This window comes from Cervus canadensis, chromosome 10 (assembly GCF_019320065.1).
Source record: "Cervus canadensis isolate Bull #8, Minnesota chromosome 10, ASM1932006v1, whole genome shotgun sequence".
NCBI lineage: Eukaryota > Metazoa > Chordata > Mammalia > Artiodactyla > Cervidae > Cervus > Cervus canadensis.
Window position 1 is genome coordinate 44,292,724 of NC_057395.1, and position 19,692 is coordinate 44,312,415.

A 19,692-nucleotide genomic window follows, 5' to 3' on the forward strand; every position below is an offset into this window, starting at 1 on the left:
AGATGGAGGAAGAAAGCCAAAATAACCCAGAAACAAACATCAAAGGGCTGAGTTTCAAGATTGGAGAGAAATAATGCAAAATGTTTTCAGTTATCTTTGCAAGACTTTGTCACAGTTCTTTTGTAAGATCTCCAGTACCCTACCCTGAGCAAGAAGAGGGGTTCAGAGCAAAATGGGGTCTCAGAGAATCCTTGGAGTCCAGGCCTCAGGGAGCCATGGCTGCTGCCATACCGCCCGGACGGGGCGGCCACCAAGAACTGCACACTGTGCTGTCCTTGGGGACGTGGGGAGAGGGGGGCAGCAAACCTTCAGGGTCACAAGATGCCTTCCATCCTGAAGCTACAGACAGACTTTGTCTTCTTTACCACGTGACTGGTAAGAACACCCAACTTCCCTCATTTATAGAAAGAGGCTACAGGAGCTGTTTGCAGTCATTTGCTCTTTGAAAAGCGGAAGAGAAACCTGCCACAGCTTGTCCTGGACAACGGGGAAGCGGGCTGCCAAGTGCGTGCTGAGTCAGCAGCTCAGCTCTCTGGGCTCAGGGCGCCCTGGGGGCCACGTCCCAGACATCCTGCTGACCCTCTGTGCAGCCCCTCTGCCTAGACACCCACTGAGGCCTGCTCCGTCCCCCTCGCTGGCTCTGCCTGTGAACTGACAGGCCCCAGCCCAGCCCCATGGAGCCCGGACTCCTGCAGCCGCAGGGGCGCCCCAAGGGGTTTCAGGCAACGCTTGCTCAGGTAACGCCCTTCTTCCCCTTCCCCGCTGGCTCTCATGCAGATTCCTCTCAACAAGGCCGCAGACAGGACTGGAAGGAGCCCTGTTTGAACAACGGGATCCAAACCCGCAAGTCTGAAAGATGACCACTGAATCTGCCTCTGAAAAGCTCCCGGGATGACCGTGGGTAAGGACGGCTACACGGGGACGCGCTTCCTCGATGGCCCAGTGGGACGTGCTGGCATTGCCGGCTCAGGACTGGAGGTACCTGGCCTGGCAGCGTGGCAGGGTGCCCCCCGGAACAAGCTTGTCCCTGACTGCTCGGCTGGGGTCTCTTCGTGTGCCCCCCAGGAAGTGTGCCTCCCCTTACAGCAGGGCACGCTTGCCAGTGAGAACGTGTCCTCACTCCAGGATGGCAGATGCTGGATGCGCAGGGGCGACTTCCCGGGCACATCACGGCCTTGGAGGGTCTCAAAGCCTCCCAAGGGGCTGCGCTTCCTGTCCACTGAGGAGCCTGGGTCCCTAACCCAGGAAGAGCGAGTCCCCCTGGCTGAGGCTCTGGGCTGCTCAGGCGGACACAGCCACCTCCATTGTCACCCCAGGCACGCGCTTCTGACCAGGCCTTTCTGGACACAGCTGCCAACCTCCACTCAGCTGGTGGTTCCCAAGCAAACAGGCCCGGCCCACCTGGCACGCAGCCCTGCCCTGCTCTGGGCCTGTGGGAACAAGGGTTCCCAACTGCCTCTCCCAAAGCCCACACGAGCCCTGGCTTTCTCCGAGCTCTCGGGACGCCCGTGCCCAGGTGCGCCCTCTCTCCCTGCAGCGGGCCCCTGCTCACCTGGTGCCCGCATTCCCATGCAGGTACAGGATGATCGGGTGGCTGGAAGACAGGGCATCCTCGTACCACATCTGGTCCTTCCCCTGGGCATTCTTCCACCAGACAGCAGGGACCGTGTGCCTGGAAGCAGCAGCAGAGGGGAGCAGCAGGTGACACGCCCGCAGGCAGGATGCCTGTGGCTGGGGACAGCTGAGCAGAGAGCAGGAGGCTGGGGGGGCAGACCCCATGCTGTGAGGGCACCGTCTGGCAGCTGAGGACACTGTCTGACTCGCAGAAGGGCCCCCTCTTGGCCCCAGTAGCTCGCCCCGGCAGCAGTGACTCCGTCCGTAGAAAGGGGAAGCTATGTGAGGTAAGACCCCCTCCAGCTGGGTCAGAACACGGAACGGGCACTGAGGCTGTCCCACATCCCCTCACACTCGCCCATGTTTATAAGCTACATGGAACTGCACCCATGAGCACATGGGACACTATTGTCTGTCACACGTGCTAATTCAGTTAAATACTGGTCTTTACAGGCTGACTCGAAGCCTGGCTGTCCTTAAAGCACCATTTCTAACACAGAGCCTGTCCACAAGCCATCTTGGCATTAAACTCACCTCTGCAGGAGGCGTCACAGGCCCTTGCGGGCAGCCCGGATTCTTGTACACCTGGCCAGGCATACAGACACTTGGTCTATGTGGCCAAATCCTCCTTCAGAGAGGTGCTCTGGTTACCCTTAACTCAGGACACATCAAAGTCACTGTTCATCACAGGGGAGGGTCGATTTAACACATTTTTTTCTGTAAACGTATTCGTTTGTGGGAAGCCTTAAAAACACTGCATGGCTGATTTCTTCTTCTCCAGGTCTAAGTGCCAGCATCTCGTTTCTGATGTGTGTCTGACCATTTCACAGGATCGCATTTTGGGTGGTTCTGACCACTGCAATTACCACTCTCCCATAGTTACAAACCTGTGAGACAGAAAGGTGCACTTGGCAGATGCTGGGAGCTGACATGCCTCCAGGAGCCAGCCTACCCGAAACTCGGAGCTCTGGAAAAGGCCCTGGCAGCTCTCTGTCCCTGGGCTCCGCCCCTGCCAGGCAGAGAAGGAGCTGCTCTCCCCGCTCCTTGGCCATGGGAAGACCTGGCGGGGCGCCAGGGAGGGCAGTTGGTGAGCAGAGCGGCTGCCGCCCCAAGGTCCACGCTGCCGTCAGGATGGCACTGGGTGTAGACGTGGGTGGGCAGAGGCACCCACCTGCACACAGAGCTTGTCGTTCCTGGAGACCCACATGGTCATCACCAACACGACCTTCACAGGTAACTGCCCAGATACCCATCCCGTCACACGACTGCTCTGTTTGAGGAAAAAGCCTGGTTGAACCCACGTCTTCAAAGCACAGATCCTAGTAACCATCAGGAGAGCCGCCAAGTCCCCCAGACAGCTCTGAACAAGACGTGCAAGCTTGACTGAAGACGGACATGCAGAGCAGCCTACATGCACACGCTGGCCCTGAGTGCTCCACTGAACCACACCAGAAACGGCCACAGGCAATCCCTGCCTCAGCCACTCAAACCAGAGCCTCCCTCTCATTTTTGGGTCTTCACCCAGGATGCCCTGGCCTTGCACAGGGGAGTGGTTCAGAGTACTTCCCTCAGAAGCTCCTCCTGGGCACAACAGTTCTCCTGAGTCCAAGGAGCAACTCGAAGCCACTCCTGAGACAAAGAGACGCCGCCACAGGAAAGTTGGTCCGTTCTGGTTCCATTGATTTGGAAACACCCACTCGTCCATGGAAAAAACACTAAATCGTACTCTGAAGAAAAGCCAAGTCACAGAGCTTAGATCCAAACCTAAATTTATGGCTAAAAAAAAGTAAATACTAAGAAAAGAGCAAACGCCACCACCACTGTCAGGGCCTGAAAGAGCTGTGTGTGAAAGAGATGCAACTGTTTTCAACACCTGGATGGGCCCTTCTGAAAGGTTGTTGCTGAACCACGAAAAGACACCAGGATTCTTGGCCTCTGGAGAAGAATTCAATCTGGGGTCAGAGACAAGGCTTGATCACTCAGAGCTTTTGTGCAATAGAGTTTAAGTATAAAAGGGATAGAGAAAGCTTCTGACATAGGCAACAGAAGGGGGCAGAAAGAGTACCGCCTTGCTAGTGTTAGCAATGGAGTTATATACTCTCCAATTAGTTAATACAATGAATCAAAAGAATGTCTGAAGGTTGTAAATTCCTCACTAGACCTACTCCCATAATTTACATTTTAAGATAACAGAATTACCCAGAAGGTTTTTTCCTGAGACTGTCCTTAAGCAGGATACATTATTGTTATATAATCCTAAAGAATGTAGAGGAAAAAAAGTTTGTCCTTTCTTCCTCCTTGAGAATTCCAGACCCCTCTCTCCTTGGGGACCCCTGGACTTCTCATCAACCTGCCTAGGAAATGACTCTCTCACTTCTCTGAAAGACAGGTGTGGCTCAAGCCTGTGCTCATGATTCTGTGATACAGTCTCTTTTCTGGCTTTCTTTCCCCCTGGAAATATGGCTTTCTGCAAAAACTGCCAGGGGAAGCATGCTGACTGAAACCGCCCACCCTGGCCAGGCACCACAGTAACCATTTGTGTGAGTTATTTTATGACAGGAGGTTCTGGTAAGAAACATGGAACTAATAAGCCACCACTAACCAGAAGAGTTCGGGAAAGGTCTAAACCACGTGTCCAACCACCACCCAGAACCCTTCATGCTGGCATCCATCTTGGTTAAGCAATGAGTGCAACCCCCAGGAAGGACTCTCAGTCAGAGTGATTGGTCAGAGACAACCGGGAAACTAACCCCATCACCATAAAACCCAAGACTGCAAGCCACGTGGCAAAGCAGTCCTCCCGGGTTCCCTTTCAATCAAGTCTCTTGCTTTGTCAGCTCATGAGTCTCCTCAGACAATTCATTTCCGAGTGTTAGACAAGAGCCCACTCTTGGGCCCTGGAAGGGGTCCCCCTTCCTGCAACAAAAGCAATCTGGTTTACAAACCCTTTGCTGTTTGAAAACCTGAGAACAGAGTTGATGTAGCTGTCTAGCGCTCCATTATCATGGAATCTAGTGGAGATTTTTCCTTTGGAAACAGATAAAGATAAAAATCGACAAGCAACAACAGTATCAGAGCCTGCTGTCAGAACAATACTGGCCACGCCTCACAGGCCCTGCTGCCTTGAGGCCACACCGCTTGACCCTGTAGTCCTGGGGCCAACACTCACCAGACTCCAATGGTCACGTCTTCCTCTGGCTGGAGGTAGTAATTACAGGTGTGATTCAAACCTTGATCCTGCGGTTTTTTCAAATCAATGAAATAGGGAACCCGCACTGTAGGAGACAAAGAGATGGAAACAAGGATTAGGGGGGGTGTTACTTTGCCAACAAAGGTCTGTCTAGTCAAAGCTACGGTTTTTCCAGTAGTCATGTATGGATGTGAGAGTTGGACCATAAAGAAAGCTGAGTGCAGAAGAATTGATGCTTTTGAACTGTGGTGTTGGAGAAGACTCTTGAGAGTCCCTTGGACTGCAAGGAGATCCAACGAGTCCATCCTAAAGAAAATCAGCCCTGAATATTCATTGGAAGGACTGATGCTGAAGTTGACATTCCAATACTTTGGTCACCTTATGTGAAGAACTGCCTCTTTGGAAAAGACCCTGATTCTGGGAAAGATTGAAGGTGGGAGGAGAAAGGGATGACAGAGGATGAGATGGTTGGATGGCATCACTGACTCAGTGGACATGAGTTTGAGTAAACTCCGGGAGTTGGTGATGGACAGGGAGGCCTGGCGTGCTGTAATCCATGGGGTCACAAAGAGTCCGACGTGACTGAGCGACTGAACTGAACTGACTGAACAGACCACCCTGTATACAGCAGAGCTGAACCTCTCAAATACTTTCTCGAACCCTAATGCCTGGGGTACTGGGCCCTGCAGCCTCAGGAGCAGGTGTGGGCAGGTATATCTACAGATCCTTCAGCAAGGGTGAGGTCCAAGCAGAGACCCACTGAAGGTTGTTCAAGGTGTGAGAGGACACAAAGGAGGGAAGAAAAGATCCTTGGGGGACCTGAGGATTGGCGGGGCCATGAGAGGCTGGAGAAAAGAAGGCTGAGAACTGAAGGCTGGGACCAGGGTGCTGGGGGAGGGACTATGGGAAAGGTGACAGAGGGATGTGTTTTTTGGACCTGCGGCCACGGGCTTGATGACCACCAGAATGTGGGTGTGGCCAGGCGAGGGGGACGCTGAGGTTTCTAGTGCTGCCACTGACAGAGTGAGGCCCAAGATGAAGTGTGGGTGCAGGATGTGGAGGAATCCACAGGACCCAGAGCCCAGGAAGAGTGGAGAGAAGTTATGGGGACGAGATGGCAGCTACTCATTGAGCCCTGAATTTACAGGGGACCTGCCAATAGGGCAATGACTGAGGGACTGCGGTGTACCCACCGATAGGAGGCCCCGGGCCTTCACACAGAGGCAACCGATACCCACAGATCTGGAGGAACCTCTGTGAGTTACAAGTAGGTGAGAAGAACAGGGAAGGACAGTAAGATTACTGTGATGCTGCTACGTGATCCCAGGTCTTCAGTGAATAAACAGGCCATACCAGCATCAACACCGAGTGCGGCCTGGAAAACACAGAGACACACTCCAGGCTGTGAGTGAGAGTTTAAAGGTGTGTGTGGGGTGGAGCATATCCTTCTTGTATGAAAAAGTGAAAGTGAAAGTCACTCAGTCCTGTCTGACTCTTTGTGATCCCATGGACTGTATAGTCCATGGAATTCTCCAGGCCAGAATACTGCAGTGGGTAGCCTTTCCCTTCTCCAGGGGATCTTCCCAACCCAGGGATTGAACCCAGGTCTCCCGTATTGCAGGCAGATTCTTTACCAGCTGGGCCACGAGGGAAGCCCAAGAATCCCTTGTATACCACTGCACTTTTAGTCCTTGAGGTGAACAACATCTTTCAAGTTTTATTTAGTTGAAAAACAAAAACAAAACAACTCAAACCTTGAGATGGGATTCACTCACATTATAAAATAGCAATTCTCAGAAGGGGTAGGGACAATGGAGTGTGGCCATGACTTCCAGCCAGTCTCACCTTCAATAAGGAAGTCACGCAGGTTTTCTCTGGTGAAGGGAGTAGTGTCCTTGAGTAACCTACATGGCCACGTGGCACCGAGGCCCAGCATGCCCACCTGCCACACTGTCGCCTCCAGAGCCCAACTCCCACTCCAGGGCCTCTACATTGGCTGCCCTGGATGCTCTGTCCCCACATACCCACATTCCAACTCTCAATTCCTCACATGTCCCCATGGCTCAGAAAACGTTCACTGAAGAAATGAAACAGCCAACTGGTGAGGCCATGGGAACACCTACACACTCCTTCCCCTGGGGCTGCTTTTGAACCTCCAACTTCTTTATCCATCTCTTTCCCAAGAAGCAGGCTACATTCTAAAAACTTAAAAAGGAAACTGACACTCAAAGGAGGTGGCATCTTACTTGCTGGCGCACGTTCGCTGTATTCCAAATACCATCCCCGAAATAGGCAGGTACAACCATGACCATAGCGCTTGCTCAAGCATGATGCACATGGGGTGACTCTGGGATCTGCACCCAGAAGACCACAATCTTGACTACTCAATAGGAAGTCGGAACAGTAAACCGATTCTGGTCCTGGTGGACCCTGAATGCTCTCCAATTGGGTCCCCTCGAAGGACAGTAAAGTCCTAATCCCAGCACATCAGAAGGGGACCTCAGCTGGAAATAGGGTATTCACAGAGATAATCAAGCTTAAGTAAGGTCATTTGGTGGACCTGATCTAACACGACTGGTGTCCTTGTCAATAGAGGGAATCTGGACACAGGGACGGACAGAGGGAAGACAACATGAAGTCCCAGGGAGAAGGCGGTCCTGTGATGGAGGCAGGGGCAGCAGTGATGCAGCTACAAGCCAAGGAACGCCAGCCACCACCAGAGGCTGGCAAGAGGGAGCCCAGAATTTCAAAGCTCCAGAACTGGGAGAGAATATATTTCTGTGGTTTTAAGCTCCCCCATCTGTGGTGTTCGTTATGCTGTGAAGGGACCAGCAGGCCTGGAAAGGTCTCCCTGGACGCATCTCTTTCAGATGCAGGCGCCCGCTCTTGCCACACCCTGACTGCTCCCGCTGGGCAAGCCAAGGCTGCAGCATCGTGTATGACTGAGGGGAAATGACTGAGGGGAAATCAATAAAACTCTGAATATGCCCAACGAACACAGATTCAATCAACTCTACCCCCGAGGCTGCAGATTCCATGCCACAGAGGAGACGGTGCTGCCGAAGGCACCGCTGTCAGGTCTGGCGAGTTCTGTCCCACAAAAGGTGGCCACGTGGTTTAGTGCCACCCCAAAGCTCCAAGGGCTCCCCACCAGTGAAGAATGTCTTCCCGGGATCAGCAGTTAATCCTGAAAGCTTCCACGGCCGAGAAATCTAGAACCAAGATACTCGATTCTGCTCTAGGACAGGCTCATTCCACAAGGCTCATCCTCCAGTTCACTTCCATTTCTATTTTAGAAATAACCATGGAGGGGCTTCCCTGGGAGTTCAGTGATGAAGACTCTGCCTGTCAATGGAGGAGATGTGGGTTCCATCCCTGATCTGGGAAGATTCCACATGCCATGGAGCAACTAAGCCTGTGCACCACAACTATTGAGCCTGTGCTCTTTAGACTGTGAGCCACAACTACTGGAGTCCATGTACCTACAGCCTGTGCTCTGCAACAAGAGAAGCCAGCACAATGAGAAGCCCGCACACCGCAACTAGGGAGTAGACTCCACACGCCACAACTAGAGAAAAAGGCTGAGTAGCAACAAACACGCAGCACAGTCAAAAATAAATAAACAAAATTAAAAAAAAAAAAAAAAAACAGGGAAAAGGGTGCAGATTAGTGCAGAGGTGCCCCTGTATGCCTCCCAGCTGGCTAACAAGAGGCGTCTGGTCAGTGCTAGGGTGAGACAGCCCAGACAGTGGTGGCCAGGCCAGAGGAACCACCTGGCCACTACTGGTAAAAGTCAGTAGGATTGCTGCAAGGGAAGGAAATGGGGTCAAGGGGTGCAGGGCCCCAGGCTGGCCTGAGGCAGCTCTAGGATCTGCCTGGGCTGGAACTTGGCTCGATCCTGCGAGCCTCCCTGTGGCCTCAGCCCTCAGCTTGTGACTCTAGGATGCCGGCTGGAACCCACACATCCAGCCCCTGCGTCCGCCAAGGACAGAGCACTGAGCATGCCAGCAGCCCGAGGTGGCAGGGCAGGAGCCGGCAGGGTGACCCAGCTCCGCATCACTGTCAGTTACAAGCTCTGCCGCACACAGAGGTCGGTGCACAGCCAGCGAGCCAGCACACAGGCCCAGGCAGCTTCCAGAGCCAGGCCCTCTGGGGTTCCCTGCTTTCCCAGCTGTGTTATCCACTGAGCATGCTGTCATTTATCAGCAACCACAAATGTCATGGGGGTGACTAAGAAAGGCCTCTGCACAGACATGCTCGGTAAACAGTGAGTAAATACATGAACGAACAGAAAACAACTGAGTTGGCCGTCCTTTAGATGCTGGTAGGGTGGGAGGCCAGAACTCCTGGGCTGCAGGGGACATATCCAACCACCTGAGAACTATAAACACTGGGGCCACGGCCTATCCCAGGCACTGAGTAAAGAGCAAGAGCAAAGAGGTGGGGCGCCAACAAGGGAAGGGCTCTCCCAGCAGGGTTTTATCAAACTCCAGCTGCCCCATGGACTCTGGGCTTCCAGAGAAGGAAGAGATAAGGAAAGCAATCAGGGGTCACCAGAATGGCCAAGGGGAAGGAAAAAGAGGAGACTGAAGGATGGCCATCCCTTGAAAGCTGTAGTGGACAGGCTGTTGCATTAACAACTAAGTAATTCAGATATTAACTCTTAATCTCCAAAAAAGGCCCAGAGCGATATGTAGAGAAGAGCATTTCTACACCAGCCTCTGAAATGAAACACTCCTTCCCACCAGGAGACAGTTCTGGATTCCAGGGGAAAGACTTCGAGAACCAGCTGTTATCACCCTGACATTGCTGGGGGCGGGGGAGCTGACTTTTGAGTGTAGGTTTTGAAAAGCATGTATATTTACGTTTAATTGTACAGACACACACACAAAAGACCAACAGGAAATAGACAACAATGTGACAGCAATTTTCTCTCAGCAAGTTTCATTTTCTTCTTCATGCCATTCAGAACTTATCAGTTAATTTTTTGTTTTTACAAAAGTCATCTATTTTTTTGTTTAGGAAAAAATATATTTAAAGAAGAATAAAGCCTTAAATCATAGATGCTATCCCTTTGTCTAATGCTTATTTATCTGATTTATAGATTTAGTTTCAGATAGATTTGTTACGAAGTTAAGAATAATCATGTTTTGGGGCTCAAAAGATGGTTCCACTTCCTTCAACATCCAGATAGAAAGCGACAGCTCACGAATCACACCCTGAGAAGAAGGAAGCTGCCCCAGAACACACAGGCCCTCCAGCAGAGCGAGGTGAAACTACCACGTTACTGCCCAGAAGACCCCATCTCCACACGGGAGGGCAGGGGCCCTGACAGCTACCCCCCACGCAGCAGGCACAGGGTAACGAGCAGCTGGGGACAGGCGTCTCTCTGCGGGGGTGCAGGGCGGCCCTGCCAACCCCTTCTCTTCTGTGCCCGGAGCCCGAACAGGAGAATCCAGGAACATCCTGCCGTTTCATTAGGAAATCAACAGGGCAAAATTCATGAGCTGCATCTAAAGTGACCCCAATGATGGAGCTAAAGGAAACCAACTCAATTCAGAGAGCTGCTGGGACCCACAGTGCAGCAGCCCAGAGGGCAGCAGGCCACTGCCTGCCAAGACACCTGCCCAAGGTGCCTGGAGGTGCCCGGAGGCCTGCCCTGCGGGACAGCTGGGCAGGGCTGACTCTAAGATCTGCTATCAGGAAACCTGCAGCCTGTGGCCTCATGTTTGCATGTAACCCAGACTCTCTTCCACACTAGGCTGACTGGACACTTAAAGGGCATTACAGTCAGAAAAACAGAACTTTCTTGATTTTAGTATGTTGTGAGCTCCTTCCAAGTTCGGGCTTCTCACAAGCAATGAAAACTCAGAGATAATAAATTCCTAGAAGTTTAGCCATGTTTCTGTTAGAAAAATCAAATCTTTCTTAGTATACTGACATGTGTTTTACACTTACTTCCAGACATCCAAATAAAATCTTCTATTATATATTTATTATATTTTATTATCCACCTTACTATCTCTGTTCCTCTTCCTCCTCTGGCTCCTCTTGATTTCTTGGCTGCCCCAGGCAGCACATGGGATCTTAGTTCCTGGACCAGGGATGGAACCCAGGCCCCTACATTGGAAGTGCAGAGTCTTAACCACTAGGCAGCCAGGGAAGTCCCATCCTGCTCCTCTTTAGAGCACAAATTCCTTTTCAGCAGTGACATCCACTTTTCTGTGATCAAGTCTCCTGCAGACTTAACACCCCAAACTCATATATCCCAATGCCCTGCAGAGCCTACACTGGTGTTACTTAAGGGGAGGGGCCACCCAGCCCCGCCCTGCTGCCCCAGGCCAGTCATCACACAGGACACCTCAATACCTCTAGTCTGTCCTCTCCTCTCCCTCCCCTTCACCAGCTCCCCTGCTGCCTCAGAGCACCAGCCTGGTTTCCCAAGCCTCCAGTTCCCACACACAGAAGTCCAAACCCACTCTTTGCAAACTGGCACAGCTGCAAGAACATAGAGACCGCTTTACCTGCCCCAAATACTCCCTACACCCAATGGCAAGGCCATCACTCACGGGGCACTGCTGTGTGCCAAGCACCAGGTTCTATCCACCGACCCCCAACACTGCAGGTGCGGTCCCTTCCCTCCTGGCCTCATCTTGTGGGTGTAAAAAGATGTTCCTTATAATGATTATTCCTGGCAACTATACACTTTCCACTTCATAAACCAGATACTTCTACCCTTTTTCCTCCCACTTGTCCAAAAGTAAACATATAGCATGAAAAATAAAAACAAAAACAAAAAAAACAACTTTGGAACACACCAGGTCCAAGTTAACTGAAGGGGATTATAATCTAACTTCTAACCCTTACCTCTAAAGCCAGCATACAATTTCATAGGAAACAAAGCAGCATGCTAGGGTTTTTTAAGGGGAGAAAAAAAGGTGTTAGGGGTGTGTGCGTGTGTGTGTGTTTTAAAGAAAAAAGACCAGATTTGTGTAGGGGTGTGTGTGTGTGTGTGTGTGTGTGTGTGTATTTTAAAGAAAAAAGACCAGATTTGTGTGTGTGTGTTAAAGAAAAAAGACCAGATTATTTTTTCAGTCACTACAGTTTCAGTGATCACCTTTTCCAAGGACAGCTAACCTCCTAGACTGCACTACAGACAGAGCACCCCCAGTATGACAGCTTCAGAAGACTCTACGTGTCATCAACACTTCTACCCACCTCAGTGAAGAAAGACCCCCAGCCATGCAGCCATCATCTATGCACACAAACGCCAGCCCTAAGAGAAATGCCCTCATTACAAACAACCCTTAACTGGGAAGGGGCACAGGGAACCTTCTGGACAGTAGAAAGGCTCTACTTCCTAAAAGTGAAAGTCACTCAGTCGTGTCCAACTCTTTGTGACCCCATGGACTATACAGTCCATGGAATTCCCCAGGCCAGAATACTGCAGTGGGTAGCCTTTCCCTTCTCCAGGGGATCTTCCCAATCCAGGGATCAAACCCAAGTCTCTTGCATTGCAGGTGGATTCTTTACCAACTGAGCCACCAGGGAAGCCCTACTTCCCGAGCTGAGTGGTAAAGATATAAATACATAAATCACTATGAACATGAATTCTTACTAAAACTAAAATGAAAATGGACACACAGCACTTACCGAAATTCAAGAAAATCAGTTTGGCCTGTATCCCAGGACATAGTTTGATGAGAAACGGAATGGCCACGTACAATCCCAGGACACAGAAGAGTATCTTCCTCAGTCGGAAGCACAGGCCCTTTCGCCTGCAAGAGAAAAGCAGTGCACAGGAGTGAGTCCACTACGGTTTAGTAACAGTATCGTCAAAAATCACTCACCAAGACCCACACCTACTGTGCCCAACAAGAATATCACCGAGGGCGAGAGCAGCCTTCCACCTGCGTGTGCCTTGTCATTTGCTCAGAACTCTACCAGAAGGGTAAAATTTGCTTCCTGAAAGCCAAAAAAACAGTCCTTCTGATTTCCTATGGGAGCCCTGGGATCCTTCAGATCTTCAGAAAGTGCCCAACCTCATGTCAGACTGTGGCTGCAACTTCCCCTCAGGAGAGAGGCTGCCTCTGGGCCTCTGATTCCCTTCCAGCAAGTGGGCATGGGCTCCCCAACAGAGGAAGCACCTACGCACAGAACCTGTCAAACCAGATCCCAGGAGGGAGCAGGGGGCCAAGGACAGGACAGTGGCCACAACTCCATGTTCTCATATTTCTGCCTGCATACCTTCCGGAGGCCCCTGTTCCGGAAGCCTCAGACCAGGTCATCAGCCCAGGTCTCAAAACCCTCTCTAATCCACAACCAGCTCTAAGACTTTCCTCACTCTGGTCCTGACACCCTGTTAAAATGGGTTCCTAGTGCTCGCTTCGGCAGCACATATACTAAAATTGGAACGATACAGAGAAGATTAGCATGGCCCCTGCGCAAGGATGACACGCAAATTCGTGAAGCGTTCCATATTTTTAGCAGCACTGTTTATAATAGCCAGGACATGGAAGCAACCTAGATGCCCATCAGCAGATGAATGGATAAGGAAGCTGTGGTACATATACACCATGGAATATTACTCGCCATTAAAAAGAATTCATTTGAATCAGTTCTAATGAGATGGATGAAACTGGAGCCCATTATACAGAGTGAAGTAAGCCAGAAAGATAAAGACCAATACAGTATACTAACACATAATATGGAATTTAGAAAGATGGTAACGATAACCCTATATGCAAAACAGAAAAAGAGACACAGAAATACAGAACAGACTTTTGAACTTTGTGGGAGAATGTGAGGGTGGGATATTTCAAAAGAACAGCATGTATACTATCTATGGTGAAACAGATCACCAGCCCAGGTGGGATGCATGAGACAAGTGCTCCGGCCTGGTGCACTGGGAAGACCCAGAGGAATCGGGTGGAGAGGGAGGTGGGAGGGGGGATCGGGATTGGGAATACATGTAAATCCATGGCTGATTCATATCAATGTATGACAAAACCCACTGAAAAAAAAAAAAAAAAAAAAAAAAAAAAAAAAAAAAAAATGGGTTCCTAGCCCAGAGATCCTCAAACTTGGACTATGGGCCTCTTGACAACTGAAAAACTGAGGGCCCAAAAGACCTTCATATGATTTGTGTTTATCACTATTTGTTTTATGAGACATTAAAGAAAAATTTTAAATATCTATGATACTAAGTCATTCAATAATAATAAATAACCCATGACAAGTTAATATAATTAACATCTGTTATTTAAAAAAGATTAAATTTTCCAAAAGGAAAAATTTTAGTGAGAAAATTTTTTACAAATTTCTTCAAGACAAACAGCTTAGCAGAAGACAGATGGGTTCCGGTACGTGCTTCTGCATTCAATCTGCTGCAGTATGACACATCACGTAGCACCCGAAAAGCTCCTGGGACCCCACGAGAGATCAAAAGTGAAAAAGGCAACCAGTGCTACCACGAAATCTCTCTGACATCAAGGATCAACCTCAATGGGGATACTTACATCTGCGCTATTTCAAAAAAGTATTCAAGGTGGTTTAAAAAATATACCTAGAGCTCATCAGTTCTAGGTATGTGAACTCATCACATGCAACAATACAGAAGGCTATAAAAGCATCAGGCTAAGTTAAATAAGACGGATACAAAAGACTACACACTGTATAATCCCATTTGTTAAAAATTCCAGAAAAGGCAAAACTACAGAGGGCAAGGAAGCCTGGCATGCTGAGGCTTAAGCGGTCACAGAAAGTTGGACGTGACTAAGTGACTGAACAACAACAACAACAGGCAAAACAGCAGAATAGTGATCTCCAGGGCCGGGAGGAGAGGGAAGGAGAGATTACAAGGGGTGCGAGGCAACTCTTGCAGTGATGGAAAGGTTCGTTATCTGGACTGTGGTTGTGGACACATGAATGCATACACTGGTAGATTTTATCACATGTAAATCAACACTCAACAAAGCGGACTGATATAAATAATACTTCAGTACAGCTGATGACAAATACACATATTTGACAATGTAATCCTTTCACTCAATCACCTGGCTCATCCTCCAGTTGTTACTGAGCACCAGGTACTCCGTGGGCAGTGGACAATAAGGGCAGAAGAGGATGCATCTGCCTCTGTGCTGTGCTCTCAGCTCAGCAGGGCAGACGAAGGGCTGTGACAGCACACCTGCACAGGGTGATCTGACCTAGTCCGGGCTGCCAGGGAAGGGCCACTGGTGGAAACACTGAGTCAGGAATATAGGAGTTAGCCAGGTGGCGCAGGAGAAGTTCAAAAGGGCATCTTGGGACTTCCCTAGTGGTCCAGTGGTTAAGATCCGCCTTGCAAGAGGGGACGTGGGTTCCATCCCTGGTTGGGAAACTAAGATCCCACATGCTGTGGAGCAACTAAACCCACGCGCGCAAAAACTAGAGTGCCCACATGTCAGCTGCAGCAACTGAGACCGTGAGCTCTGAAGCGCCCACACCACACCTACTGAGTCTGCACGCCCCAGGAAAAGATCCTGCATGATGCAACTAAGACCCGACAAAGAAATAAACACATATTAAAAGGGCACTTAAAGTCCATGCGCAATCTACGCTTTCACTAACAAAAGGCATACGATGCGGTGGTTAAATGGAGGCTGTGGAGTTAAGGTGATCTGGGCCAATACCCAGTGTGCCACTCACTACTGTCATACCCTTCTTGAACAAGAAATACATATATAGATAGAAATTTCAAAAAACTATGTATCTGCAGCAGTGAAGCTCTTCTACATGAAAGTCATTTTCTTCTGGATTGAGTTATGATTATTACCATACACATGAATCAAAATGACAAACGTTTCATTTTTGATAAATTATTATTAAGCATGGAAAGTAAGCTTTTACTGAAAACGCATCTCTAAATGAGATGGATTCCACCTCTTTCCCAGATGCATCATGTCTCTCTCTATATATCACTTATTGATATAGAAAAGGGAAGGGTTAACATTAATTAAGGCAGGAGGAAAAGGGGATGACAGAGGACGAGATGGTTGAATGGCATCACCGACTCAATAGACATGAGTCTGAGTAAACTCCGGGAGTTGGTGATGGACAGGGAGGCCTGGTGTGCTGCAGTCCATGGGGTCGCAGAGTTGGACACGACTGAGTGACTGAACTGAACTGAACATTAATTCTAGTTCTGTTTTTTTGGTTTTTGAAAAATATAAATATTGAGAACTTATTCACATCAGTAAAAGGGAAAGGAAGTTTACTAGTATTACCAATTTTTAAGGGTTATATGCCAAAAAGCACACAGTGAAAAATACTCAAGCCCTTTTTCATTTTTGTTGACAGCTAAGAATTTGACACCACTGGACTTTTACCATTTTATGCAGTCATTAGATAGTCACTTAGTTTCTCAGCTTTTACCAAGAACTGAGCCCTCTCTTCCGCTGCGCCTTGACCTTGACCTGCTTTAGTAAGAATTCTGTTAAGTCACCCCATATTGATATCTCATCAAGCCCCTCATCCCCACCTTTGATGTCCAAACCACTGACCTGCGTTTACAAGAGCCTCCCTACCCTTGACATCTCAACTGTTTCCATCCACTGACCCCCTAACTCTACTTTCTGTCTGGAAATCCCAAGCTGTCTTCTCAGAAGGCACTCCAGACAGGACTGCATGCGAGACTGACCTTTCTACTGACTTCTCTGTCCATCCTGCCGGTCTTTCCCCACCTTCCACAGAAGTGGGGGAAAACTCTCACTAGAGTTTTAGGCCTCTGCCTCCCTGGGGTGCTGTTAAGGGACTCAGGGACTTCACACAGCCTCTATTGAGTATGAAAAGGGAAAAAATGACACACGGGAAACAAGTTGGATATTTTACCCACTCAGCTGAGCTATGGAAACACCCAGACTGCTGCTTGGTATTTTTTTTTTTTTTTTAAATGTACACATAGTCTCCAGGATGAGTTTTTATTTTTTTTTTTAAACATTTTATTTTTATTTATTTGGCTGCATAGAATCTTAGTTGTGGCATGTGGGATCTACTTCCCTGACCAGGGATCGAACCCAGCCCCCCTATATCAGGAGTGCAGAGTCTTAGCCACTGGACCACCAGGGAACTCCCCTGCTTGGTATTTTTAAGAAGTCCCTGACCTGAAATTTAGTCCATTGCCTCCACAGATTACAAATTATGGGAAATGAAAATCTTAAAAATTAAATATTGTATAAAAGCATTAGTCCTCATCTTGGGCAGGTAATCTTAAATTGTTCCATTTGGCCCAAACTAAATTCAGATAAAAAGACAATTAAAGCAGGGCAAAGATGAGAACCAACTCTTATGTTACCTAATCTGGTGAGCCTGGTTTGACTATGGTTATGCTGACTGGTGGCTCAGCTGTTAGGACAAGTGCAGTAACATGTCTGTGTGTGTGTGTGTGTGTGTGTAACCTATAGCTGACCCTTGAAAAGTGAGGGAAGTAGGGGTGCCAACCCTCCATGCAATTGAAAATGTGAGTGTAACTTAGAGCTGGTCCTCCATTTTTGCTATTCCACATGTGCAGATTCAAGTAACTGTGGATCACGTGGTACTGGCATCTTTGGTGAAAAAACCAATCCGTGTATGAGTGAACCCACACTATTCAGACCCATGTTGTTCAAGGTGCCACAGTATTTGTGATGTTTTCCTAGCCCCTGGGTGGTATTACCAAGTTAATTTACAAAATCCCTTAAAGGAGCTCTGCTCCAAATGACTTAAAGAGAAATAAGTGCTAAATTAAATATTCCTAAAACTCCCAGACACATAAGAAACCAAATATTTTTCAAGTTCATGTATAAATAAAACCAGTTTAGTAGTGTCACTTTAATAAAAGCAGTTGTCCTCTTGAAATGGAGGGAAGCGGGCAGGGCACAACCTTTAAAAGAATGACAAGGCCATAGGACATGACAAAACTGGTTAGAACCAAGTAGACCCAAGATAGCAGGAGATTCAACTTTCAGTAGACCTTGAGCCTCATTATATGCCCATTGTAATACATTAGCTAAATGACACACCAGCCAGCACCACACTTTTGAGGCTGACCAAAAAGGCCAAAAGTGGGTGGTGGCCCAATTGGAGGAAATCCCCACCCCTTCCCTGAAATAAATGGAATAATCCTCCCCCTCATTGTTGTTGTTCAGTTGCTCAGTCCTGTGACTCTTTGCAACCCCTAGGACTGCAGCATTCCAGGCTTCCCTGTCCTACACCATCTCCCAGAGTTTGCTCAAAATCATGTCCATTGAGCCAGTGATGCCATCCAACCATCTCATCCTCTGTCACCCTCTTCTCCTCCTGCCCTCAATCTTTCCCAGTACAGGGGTCTTTTCCAACGAGTCAGCTCTTTGCAACAGGTGGCCAAAGTACTGGAGCTTTAGTTTCATTAGCTTCCCCCCACTGTTAGCTTACGAGTTTACCCGGCCCACAAAAACCACATTATATTTTGGGGCCTCTTGATGGCCCACACTCTGAGAAGTGTGTTTCTTTCTTAGTTAATTCACTTCTTACCTATTACTTTGTCTCTCACCGAATTCTTTCTGCAAAGAGACATAAAGAACCTGGGCTTCATTACGACCTGACACCAAGTGTGTGACCTCAGTGAAAAGAGAGTGGTTCTTGACCGGGTCTGACTCCCTCACTTTAGTTCAAGTCCCATCTGTGGTGCACATCTCCACCCTGAGTTATTAGCATTAAGTATAACATGAGCACACTTTATTTGACAAAGAAACCCAGGTAGAGTAACAACCTAATATAATCTACTATTAACAGATTTTAAAAATTATAAATTCAACCTAAAAGTATAAGTAGATCTGCAGTGAAATTGCTTGAAATCCATTATTTCATATATATTAAGCACAGCAATAAAACAATTAAAAAAATGAATTTAACTTTCTAAGGTTTTTTACCTTCTAATTTTTTTGAAATCTGCCTAACACACGTGTTATAAAAATAATAAATAGGGAAATAACCTGACAATGGTTAGCTTATGGCAATTTCATGAACAATCCAAGTATAACTGTTAAGAACCAGTGTGTTAGGTTGATATAAGTGAAATAGAAATTGTATGAATGGATTTTTCAACAACTGTTGACCCCCCCCCCCGCCCAGGACACAAAAGCCTTTCTGCATCTTCTGTTCCTAGGAAACAGGCTTCACTCAGCCTCTTTGACTTTCTCTGATTTCCAAAGGGCAGATTCAGACAGTTCCTACTCAGGGAATGGAGCCAAAGCAGAAACAGTGGAGGGGCAGTTAAGAATAGTGCAGCCTTGGGACAGGGTCCTGGTTCCGCCTCAAGGGATATCTTTGAGTTCAGAATCTGTATGTACTGCAGAGACAAAGGTCTGTATAGTCAAAACTATGGCTTTTCCAGTAGTCATGTATGGATGTGAGATCTGGACCACAAAGAAGGCTGAGCGTTGAAGTATTGATGCTTTTGAACTGCAGTGTTGAAGAAGAGTCTTAAGAGTCCCTTGGACTGCAAGGAGATCAAACCAGTCAATTCTAAACGAAATCAATCCTGAATATTCATTGGAAGGACTGATGTTGAAGCTGAAGCTCCAATACTTTGGCCACCTGATGTGAGAACTGACTCATTGGAAAAGACCTGTTGCTGGGAAAGATTGAAGGCAGGAGGAGAAGGGGATGACAGAGGATGAGATGGTTGGATGGCATCACCAACTTGATGGACATGAGTCTGAGCAAGTTCTGGGAGTTGGTGATGGACAGGGAAGCCTGGCGTTCTGCAGTCCATGGGGTCGCAGAGTCGGACATGACTGAGTGACTGAACTGATACTGATCTTGGCTTGGCTCTCTAGCTTCAAAAGACTTAAAAGTCGAATCTGAGATTCCTTATGAAATGTTCTAGC

General features: G+C 48.4%; 1 protein-coding gene and 1 non-coding gene across 2 annotated transcripts in view; one reads left to right on the top strand and one right to left on the bottom strand.

Moving 5' to 3' along the window:
• ABHD12 (abhydrolase domain containing 12, lysophospholipase) overlaps positions 1-19,692 on the bottom strand; it is a 57,118-nt gene that overhangs the window by 11,121 nt on the left and 26,305 nt on the right. Inside the window, exons 2-4 of the mRNA XM_043478444.1 lie at positions 12,458-12,582; positions 4,784-4,889; positions 1,553-1,672 (exon numbers count right to left, since the gene is read on the bottom strand). Coding sequence (XP_043334379.1) covers positions 1,553-1,672; positions 4,784-4,889; positions 12,458-12,582 — 351 coding nt within the window. The remainder of the gene's footprint in view (positions 1-1,552; positions 1,673-4,783; positions 4,890-12,457; positions 12,583-19,692) is intronic.
• Positions 13,183-13,289, top strand: LOC122449097. The gene has a single exon (XR_006271900.1). It is a non-coding gene; the product is annotated as a U6 spliceosomal RNA (small nuclear RNA).